The sequence below is a fragment of the Salvelinus namaycush genome, unplaced genomic scaffold (genome assembly GCF_016432855.1).
Source record: "Salvelinus namaycush isolate Seneca unplaced genomic scaffold, SaNama_1.0 Scaffold3673, whole genome shotgun sequence".
Taxonomy (NCBI): domain Eukaryota; kingdom Metazoa; phylum Chordata; class Actinopteri; order Salmoniformes; family Salmonidae; genus Salvelinus; species Salvelinus namaycush.
Genome location: NW_024060645.1, coordinates 172 through 11,267, shown reverse-complemented (window position 1 = coordinate 11,267; position 11,096 = coordinate 172). Strand labels below are relative to the sequence as shown.

The 11,096-nt window shown below is 51.7% G+C and overlaps 1 protein-coding gene across 1 annotated transcript; it reads right to left on the bottom strand.

Annotated features, from left to right (window-relative positions):
* Positions 1 to 313: 313 nt before the first annotated feature.
* LOC120040603 (protein diaphanous homolog 3-like) lies at positions 314 to 8,983 on the bottom strand (the record flags this gene model as incomplete). The annotated part of the gene is made up of 4 exons (XM_038985690.1): positions 314 to 318; positions 1,586 to 1,715; positions 8,144 to 8,263; positions 8,864 to 8,983. Coding segments are annotated over 4 exons (375 nt in total), but the record flags the coding sequence as incomplete, so codon positions are not given.
* Positions 8,984 to 11,096: the final 2,113 nt, after the last annotated feature.

The following is an 11,096-nucleotide window of genomic DNA, read 5'->3' as shown; positions in this document are numbered from 1 at the left end:
TGAATATAAGAGGGTGTGTGTGTGTGTGTGTGTGTGTGTGTGTGTGTGTGTGTGTGTGTGTGTGTGTGTGTATATATATATATAATGATGTGTACCGTGAGTGAATACATGAGAGGACATATGAAAAGACGAGATGCTTCTGGGGTCGTGTCCACACTTGACACTTAAATGTGACTTCTGCTTTCAGAATACGAAGGTCACATTGAAAAGACGGGTGTGAACGCACAACAGTCTCTTTGTGGTGGGATTGTGTTCAGATCTGTTTGACCACTTCAGAAGGCGGTCAGGGGATGTGTTGTGTGTGGATTTCTCCTCAGTCTGGAGACACAATCAGGCCACAGAAAGCAAATAGAGGGGCGACATCATCCGCACTCCTCCCACAAGTCTCCAGAAAACGGGTTTTGTGACCGAGAGGAACCTTTTCATTGTAATGTCGGAGGAGAGACTTTCCTAGCGTGTGAGGAAGGTGTTTGCTGGACTCATAAATGCTAACCAGCTAGCTAATATTTGTTTGGCGAGATTTCTGCAATCACTTTTGCGTTGCTTGCTAGCTTGCTACAGATGTTAGCTTGCTGGCTAGCTACAGCGGTTAGCTGGCTAGTTAGCTACAGAGGTAAGCTGCCTCGTTAGCTACAGAGGTAAGCTGCCTCGTTAGCTACAGAGGTTAGCTGGCTCGTTAGCTACAGAGGTTAGCTGGCTCGTTAGCTACAGAGGTTAGCTGGCTCGTTAGCTACAGAGGTTAGCTGGCTCGTTAGCTACAGAGGTTAGCTGGCTCGTTAGCTACAGAGGTTAGCTGGCTCGTTAGCTACAGAGGTTAGCTGGCTCGTTAGCTACAGAGTTTAGCTGGCTCGTTAGCTACAGAGGTTAGCTGGCTCGTTAGCTACAGAGGTTAGCTGGCTCGTTAGCTACAGAGGTTAGCTGGCTCGTTAGCTACAGAGGTTAGCTGGCTCGTTAGCTACAGAGGTTAGCTGGCTCGTTAGCTACAGAGGTTAGCTGGCTCGTTAGCTACAGAGGTTAGCTGGCTCGTTAGCTACAGAGGTTAGCTGGCTCGTTAGCTACAGAGGTTAGCTGGCTCGTTAGCTACAGAGGTTAGCTGGCTCGTTAGCTACAGAGTTTAGCTGGCTCGTTTGCTACAGAGTTTAGCTGGCTAGTTAGCTACAGAGTTTAGCTGGCTCGTTAGCTACAGAGGTTAGCTGGCTCGTTAGCTACAGAGGTTAGCTGGCTCGTTAGCTACAGAGGTTAGCTGGCTCGTTAGCTACAGAGGTTAGCTGGCTCGTTAGCTACAGAGGTTAGCTGGCTCGTTAGCTACAGAGGTTAGCTGGCTAGTTAGCTACAGAGGTAAGCTGGCTAGTTAGCTACATAGGTTAGCTGGCTAGTTAGCTACATAGGTTAGCTGGCTAGTTAGCTACAGAGGTTAGCTTCTGCTATCAGTTGTGTTATCATATTGTTCCTATTGCCGGTTGTAGAATGCATACTGGCATTTGAATATAGCTCAGGAAAAGGGAACCCGGGGACATGGTGGACATGGCAGACATTTAAATGTAGGTGTCGATCTCTGCTGGCTGTGTGTGTTTCTGTCTCCTACCTCGGCTGGCTCTGTCAACGTGCTGCAGGTCGTCTGAGAACTTGGTGACCTCTGGGAACTCCTCCTCACACACTGCAGCCAGGAAGTGGAGTAACGTTGACTTCTGGTCAGCTGACTTTGTGTCTTTCAGCTGGAATCACAAAAAGAGTTCACCCAGTCAGGTTACACCCAGCCAGGTTACACACCGTTACACCCAGTCAGGTTACGCACCGTTACACCCAGTCAGGTTACGCACCGTTACACCCAGCCAGGTTACACACCGTTACACCCAGTCAGGTTACACACCGTTATACCCAGCCAGGTTACACCCAGTCAGGTTACACACCGTTACACCCAGCCAGGTTACGCACCGTTACACCCAGTCAGGTTACGCACCGTTACACCCAGCCAGGTCACACACCGTTACACCCAGCCAGGTTACACCGTTACACCCAGGCAGGTTACACACCGTTACACCCAGCCAGGTTACATACCGTTACACCCAGCCAGGTTACACACCGTTACACCCAGTCAGGTTACACACCGTTACACCCAGCCAGGTTACACACCGTTACACCCAGTCAGGTTACACACCATTACACCCAGCCAGGTTACACACCGTTACACACCGTTACACCCAGTCAGGTTACACACCGTTACACCCAGCCAGGTTACACACCGTTACACACAGCCAGGTTACAAACCGTTACACCCAGCCAGGTTACACACCGTTACACCCAGCCAGGTTACACACCGTTACACCCAGCCAGGTTACACACCGTTACACCCAGTCAGGTTACACACCGTTACACACCGTTACACCCAGTCAGGTTACACACCGTTACACCCAGTCAGGTTACACACCGTTACACACCGTTACACCCAGTCAGGTTACACACCGTTACACCCAGCCAGGTTACACCCAGTCAGGTTACACACCGTTACACCCAGCCAGGTTACACCGTTACACACCGTTACACCCAGTCAGGTTACACACCGTTACACCCAGCCAGGTTACACACCGTTACACCCAGCCAGGTCACACACCGTTACACCCAGCCAGGTCACACACCGTTACACCCAGCCAGGTTACACCGTTACACCCAGCCAGGTTACACACCGTTACACCCAGTCAGGTCACACACCGTTACACCCAGCCAGGTTACACACCGTTACACCCAGCCAGGTTACAAACCGTTACACCCAGTCAGGTTACGCACCGTTACACCCAGGCAGGTTACACACCGTTACACCCAGCCAGGTTACACACCGTTACACCCAGCCAGGTTACACACCGTTACACCCAGCCAGGTTACACACCATTACACCCAGCCAGGTTACACACCATTACACCCAGCCAGGTTACACACCGTTACACACCGTTACACCCAGTCAGGTTACACACCGTTACACACCGTTACACCCAGCCAGGTTACACACCGTTACACCCAGCCAGGTTACACACCGTTACACACCGTTACACCCAGTCAGGTTACACACGGTTACACCCAGTCAGGTTACACACTGTTACACCCAGTCAGGTTACACACTGTTACACCCAGTCAGGTTATGCACCATTACACCCAGTCAGGTTACACCGTTACACACCGTTACACCCAGCCAGGTTACACCCAGTCAGGTTACACACCGTTACACCCAGCCAGGTTACACCGTTACACACCGTTGCACCCAGTCAGGTTACACACCGTTACACCCAGTCAGGTTACACACCGTTACACCCAGCCAGGTTACACACCGTTACACCCAGCCAGGTTACACCGTTACACCCAGCCAGGTTACACACTGTTACACCCAGCCAGGTTACACACCGTTACACCCAGTCAGGTTACACCCAGCCAGGTTACACCGTTACACCCAGCCAGGTTACACACCGTTACACCCAGCCAGGTTACACACCGTTACACCCAGCCAGGTTACACACCGTTACACCCAGTCAGGTTACACACCGTTACACCCAGCCAGGTTACACACCGTTACACCCAGCCAGGTTACGCACTGTTACACCCAGTCAGGTTACACCCAGCCAGGTTACACACCGTTACACCCAGCCAGGTTACACACCGTTACACCCAGCCAGGTTACACCGTTACACCCAGCCAGGTTACACACCGTTACACCCAGTCAGGTTACACCCAGCCAGGTTACACACCGTTACACACCGTTACACCCAGCCAGGTTACACACCGTTACACCCAGCCAGGTTACACCCAGCCAGGTTACACACCGTTACACCCAGCCAGGTTACACACCGTTACACCCAGCCAGGTTACGCACTGTTACACCCAGTCAGGTTACACCCAGCCAGGTTACACACCGTTACACCCAGCCAGGTTACACACCGTTACACCCAGCCAGGTTACACCGTTACACCCAGCCAGGTTACACACCGTTACACCCAGTCAGGTTACACCCAGCCAGGTTACACACCGTTACACACCGTTACACCCAGCCAGGTTACACACCGTTACACCCAGCCAGGTTACACCCAGCCAGGTTACACACCGTTACACCCAGCCAGGTTACACACCGTTACACCCAGTCAGGTTACACACCGTTACACCCAGTCAGGTTACACACCGTTACACCCAGTCAGGTTACACACCGTTACACCCAGCCAGGTTACACACCGTTACACACATCCAGGTTACACACCGTTACACCCAGCCAGGTTACACACCGTTACACCCAGCCAGGTTACACACCGTTACACCCAGCCAGGTTACACACCGTTACACCCAGCCAGGTTACATACCGTTACACCCAGCCAGGTTACACACCGTTACACCCAGCCAGGTTACACACCGTTACACCCAGTCAGGTTACACACCATTACACCCAGCCAGGTTACACACCGTTACACCCAGTCAGGTTACACACCGTTACACCCAGCCAGGTTACACACCGTTACACCCAGTCAGGTTACACACCGTTACACCCAGCCAGGTTACACACCGTTACACCCAGCCAGGTTACACACCGTTACACCCAGTCAGGTTACACACCGTTACACACCGTTACACCCAGTCAGGTTATGCACCGTTACACCCAGCCAGGTTACACCCAGTCAGGTTACACACCGTTACACCCAGCCAGGTTACACCGTTACACACCGTTACACCCAGTCAGGTTACACACCGTTACACCCAGCCAGGTTACACACCGTTACACCCAGTCAGGTTACACACCGTTACACCCAGCCAGGTTACACCGTTACACCCAGCCAGGTTACACACCGTTACACCCAGCCAGGTTACACACCGTTACACCCAGCCAGGTTACACCGTTACACCCAGTCAGGTCACACACCGTTACACCCAGCCAGGTTACACACCGTTACACCCAGCCAGGTTACACACCGTTACACCCAGTCAGGTTACACACCGTTACACCCAGCCAGGTTACACACCGTTACACCCAGCCAGGTTACACACCGTTACACCCAGTCAGGTTACACACCGTTACACCCAGCCAGGTTACACACCGTTACACCCAGCCAGGTTACACACCGTTACACCCAGCCAGGTTACACACCGTTACACCCAGCCAGGTTACACACCGTTACACCCAGCCAGGTTACACACCGTTACACCCAGCCAGGTTACACACCGTTACACCCAGCCAGGTTACACACCGTTACACCCAGCCAGGTTACACACCGTTACACCCAGCCAGGTTACACACCGTTACACCCAGTCAGGTCACACACCGTTACACCCAGTCAGGTCACACACCGTTACACCCAGTCAGGTCACACACCGTTACACCCAGCCAGGTCACACACCGTTACACCCAGTCAGGTTACACACCGTTACACCCAGTCAGGTTACGCACCGTTACACTCAGTCAGGTTACACACCGTTACACCCAGTCAGGTTACGCACCGTTATACTCAGTCAGGTTACACACCGTTACACCCAGTCAGGTTACACACCGTTACACCCAGCCAGGTTACACACCGTTACACCCAGTCAGGTTACACACCGTTACACCCAGTCAGGTTACACCCAGCCAGGTTACGTACCGTTACACCCAGCCAGGTTACACCCAGCCAGGTTACGCACCGTTACACCCAGCCAGGTTACACCCAGCCAGGTTACACACCGTTACACCCAGCCAGGTTACACACCGTTACACCCAGCCAGGTTACGCACTGTTACACCCAGCCAGGTTACACCCAGCCAGGTTACGCACCGTTACACCCAGCCAGGTTACACACCGTTACACCCAGCCAGGTTACACACCGTTACACCCAGCCAGGTTACACACCGTTACACCCCGTCAGGTTACACACCGTTACACCCAGGTTACACACCGTTACACCCCGTCAGGTTACACACCGTTACACCCAGCCAGGTTACACACCGTTACACCCAGCCAGGTTACACACCGTTACACCCCGTCAGGTTACACACCGTTACACCCCGTCAGGTTACACACCGTTACACCCAGCCAGGTTACACACCGTTACACCCAGTCAGGTTACACACCGTTACACCCAGCCAGGTTACACACCGTTACACCCAGCCAGGTTACGCACCGTTACACCCAGCCAGGTTACGCACCGTTACACCCAGCCAGGTTACACACCGTTACACCCAGCCAGGTTACGCACCGTTACACCCAGCCAGGTTACGCACCGTTACACCCAGCCAGGTTACACACCGTTACACCCAGTCAGGTTACACACCGTTACACCCAGTCAGGTTACACACCGTTACACCCAGCCAGGTTACACACCGTTACACCCAGTCAGGTTACACACCGTTACACCCAGCCAGGTTACACACCGTTACACCCAGCCAGGTTACACACCGTTACACCCAGCCAGGTTACGCACCGTTACACCCAGTCAGGTTACACACCGTTACACTATCCTGTTGCTTTCATGTTCCTCTTGCCTTAGATACCATTTGAACATTACTTTAACCTGTCACCGTCACTGTGTCGTGTCTTCCATTCATTGTTCATCCTTTTTTCTCAATTTCTCTATCGCTTTCTCTCTCCCCTATTTTTCTTTCCCTCCCTCCCTCCCTCCCCTCTCCCTCCTCCTCTTCTAACCCCTGTGGTCCTGTATTGTCTCCAGGTGATCTCAGTCCTATACAACAGACCCGCCTGCTGAGGGGTCTAATAAGGGTTGTATCTCTTCAGGTGATCTCAGTCCTATACAACAGACCCGCCTGCTGACGGGTCTAATAACGGTTGTATCGTCTCCAGGTGATCTCAGTCCTATACAACAGACCCGCCTGTTGACGGGTCTAATAACGGTTGTATCGTCTCCAGGTGATCTCAGTCCTATACAACAGACCCGCCTGCTGACGGGTCTAATAACGGTTGTATCGTTATAATCAAAAGACACTCTAGTTTCTATTGAAGGAGACGGTGCTTCACACACAGAAAGTTCTGCACCGGGAAGAGCAAAATGCTAATCATCAACGACAATGAAAAACATCTCACTTTTCCAATTCGGAGGCAATTTCAGAGTGTGAATTGGTCAAAGAGGAAGGAAAACGATACGATGTACTTCCTGTTCCAGCTACACACACATCCTCTTGCCTCTTTTCCACCATCTCTGGTGCGGAGAATCATTTTAAAAGTCTCCAGAGCTCGTCTCACAAACACAAAAACACTCGCTACCTACAGAAAGAGCATCGCTCAGAAGTCTTTACTCCCCCAGTTGTGACTCAGAGAAGTCTTTACTCCCCCAGTTGGTAGAATACAGATCACCGTATCTGTCTGACCTGAGAAGACCTGGCACAAGGAGAGGAGAGAGTAAGAAGGAGAAGAGGGAGTAGTGTGTGTGTGTGTGTGTGTGTGTGTGTGTGTGTGTGTGTGTGTGTGTGTGTGTGTGTGTGTGTGTGTGTGTAGTAGTGTGTGTGTGTGTAGTAGTGTGTGTGTGTGTAGTAGTGTGTGTGTGTGTGTAGTAGTGTGTGTGTGTGTGTGTGTGTGTGTGTGTGTGTGTGTGTGTGTGTGTGTGTGTGTGTGTAGGAAGGAGAGAGTAGTGTGTGTGTGTGTGTGTGTAGGAAGGAGAGAGTAGTGTGTGTGTGTGTGTGTGTGTGTGTGTGTGTGTGTGTAGTAGTGTGTGTGTGTGTGTGTGTGTGTGTGTAGTAGTGTGTGTGTGTGTGTGTGTGTAGTAGTGTGTGTGTAGTAGTGTGTGTGTGTGTGTGTAGTAGTGTGTGTGTGTAGTAGTGTGTGTAGTAGTGTGTGTGTAGTAGTGTGTGTGTAGTAGTGTGTGTGTAGTAGTGTGTGTGTGTGTGTGTGTGTGTGTGTGTGTGTGTGTGTGTGTGTGTGTGTGTGTGTGTGTGTGTGTGTGTGTGTGTGTGTGTGTGTGTGTAGTAGTGTGTGTGTAGTAGTGTGTGTGTAGTAGTGTGTGTGTGTGTGTGTGTGTGTGTGTGTGTGTGTGTGTGTGTGTGTGTGTGTAGGAAGGAGAGAGTAGTGTGTGTGTGTGTAGGAAGGAGAGAGTAGTGTGTGTGTGTGTAGGAAGGAGAGAGTAGTGTGTGTGTGTGTGTGTGTGTGTGTGTGTGTGTGTGTGTGTGTGTGTGTGTGTGTGTAGCCCCCCACCTTGCAGAGGGAACTGAGGTCAAAGCCGTAGCTCTGTGCGTTGCGGGAGCCTGCGTTCATGTAGTTTCCCAGCAGTAGAACCAGCTCCAGCAGACGGCTGAACCCCCTGCTCTTCATCACCTACAACAACAACAACAACACATGACAACAACAACAACACATGACAACAACAACAACAACAACACATGACAACAACAACAACAACAACACATGACAACAACAACAACACATGACAACAACAACAACAACAACACATGACAACAACAACAACACAACAACAACAACAACACATGACAACAACAACAACACATGACAACAACAACAACACATGACAACAACAACAACACGACACTGTGTGTAACAGACGCTTTTATCCAAAACACTTACAGTCAGATGCATATGTTTTAGAACGGGTGGCCGTACAGGGAATCAAACCCTCAACTTAGAAGAAGTTCCGTTTCAAAGCACTGTTTATATGTTATTGTTAACACAGATTATCAGCAATGGTTATCCAAGAGAGACAGAGAGAGACAGGGAGAGGGAGCGAAAGAGGGAGAGGGAGAGGGAGAGAGAGAGAGAGAGAAAGACAGAGAGAGAGAGAAAGACAGAGAGAGAGAGAGAGAGAGATGGAGAGGGAGAGAGACACACAGAGAGAGGGAGAAATAGAGCGAGAGAGATATAGAGACAGAGACAGAGAGAGAGTGAGTATGGACCACTGACCTCTTCGCAGGCTGCGTTGACAGCCATGATGTCTGGACGGAGGTTGTTGACCTGTTCATCAAACTGCAGCTTAAACAGGATGGAGTTGAGACGGGGCCGCAGTCGCTTCACACTGCTCATCTGGAGGAGAGGGGGAGAAAGGAGAGATGAGAAGAGGAGAGAGAGAGAGACGGATGTTAGGGGGGAGAAAGGAGAGATGAGAAGAGGAGAGAGAGAGAGAGAGAGAGAGAGAGAGAGAGAGAGAGAGAGAGAGAGGGAAAGAGATGGATGTTAGGGGGGAGAAAGGAGAGATGAGAAGAGGAGAGCGAGAGAGAGAGAGAGAGACGGAGGTTAGGGGGGAGAAAGGGAGGAATATAGAGGGGTAGAAGTCAAGTAAAAGAAAGAAAGTAGGAGAGGAGAAAAAAAGAGAAGGTACATAAATAAAGAGGATGAGAGGAGAAGACAGGCAATACCCCTAGACCCCCCCAAGGTCAATACCCCTAGACTCCCCCAGAGTCAATACCCCTAGACCCACCCAGAGTCAATACCCCTAGACCCCCCCAGAGTCAATACCCCTAGACCCCCCCAGAGTCAATACCCCTAGACACCCCCAGAGTCAATACCTCTAGACCCCCCCAGAGTCAATACCTCTAGACCCCCCCAGAGTCAATACCCCTAGACCCCCCCAGAGTCAATACCCCTAGACCCCCCCAGAGTCAATACCCCTAGACCCCCCCAGAGTCAATACCCCTAGACCCCCCCAGAGTCAATACCTCTAGACCCCCCCAGAGTCAATACCTCTAGACCCCCCCAGAGTCAATACCCCTAGACCCCCCCAGAGTCAATACCCCTAGACCCCCCCAGAGTCAATACCTCTAGACCCCCCCAGAGTCAATACCTCTAGACCCCCACAGAGTCAATACCCCTAGACCCCCACATAGTCAATACCCCTAGACCCCCCCAGAGTCAATACCCCTAGACCCCCCCAGAGTCAATACCCCTAGACCCCCCCAGAGTCAATACCCCTAGACCCCCCCAGAGTCAATACCCCTAGACCCCCCCAGAGTCAATACCTCTAGACCCCCCCAGAGTCAATACCTCTAGACCCCCACATAGTCAATACCCCTAGACCCCCCCAGAGTCAATACCCCTAGACCCCCACATAGTCAATACCCCTAGATCCCCCCCAGAGTCAATACCCCTAGACCCCCACATAGTCAATACCCCTAGATCCCCCCAGAGTCAATATCCCTAGACCCTCACATAGTCAATACCCCTAGACCCCCCCAGAGTCAATACCCCTAGACCCCCCAGTCTAGGGGTATTATTGTGGGTGATTTTATCGTGGGTGATTTTATCCCCAATGTGATTAGATTTGCCCCCCCAATGTGATTATAGTTGGCCCCCCAGGTGATTATAGTTGGCCCCCCAGGTGATTATAGTTGGCCCCCCAGGTGATTATAGTTGGCCCCCCAGGTGATTATAGTTGGCCCCCCAGGTGATTATAGTTATATTTGGCCCCCCAGGTGATTATAGTTGGCCCCCCAGGTGATTATAGTTGGCCCCCCAGGTGATTATAGTTGGCCCCCCAGGTGATTATAGTTGGCCCCCCAGGTGATTATAGTTGGCCCCCGCAGTTGATTATAGTTGGCCCCCCAGGTGATTATAGTTGGCCCCCCCTGGTGATTATAGTTGGCCCCCCAGGTGATTATAGTTGGCCCCCCAGGTGATTATAGTTGGCCCCCCAGGTGATTATAGTTGGCCCCCCCTGGTGATTATAGTTATATTTGGCCCCCCAGGTGATTATAGTTGGCCCCCCAGGTGATTATAGTTATAGTTGGCCCCCCCAGGTGATTATAGTTGGCCCCCCCTGGTGATTATAGTTATATTTGGCCCCCCAGGTGATTATAGTTGGCCCCCCAGGTGATTATAGTTATAGTTGGCCCCCCAGGTGATTATAGTTGGCCCCCCTGGTGATTATAGTTATATTTGGCCCCCCAGGTGATTATAGTGGCCCCCAGGTGATTATAGTTGGCCCCCCAGGTGATTATAGTTGGCCCCAGGTGATTATAGTTGGCCCCCAGGTGATTATAGTTGGCCCCCCAGGTGATTATAGTTGGCCCCCCAGGTGATTATAGTGGCCCCCAGGTGATTATAGTTGGCCCCCCAGATTATTATAGTTGGCCCCCCAGGTGATTACATTTGGCCCCCCCCAGGTGATTACAGTTGGCCCCCCCAGGTGATTATAGTTGGC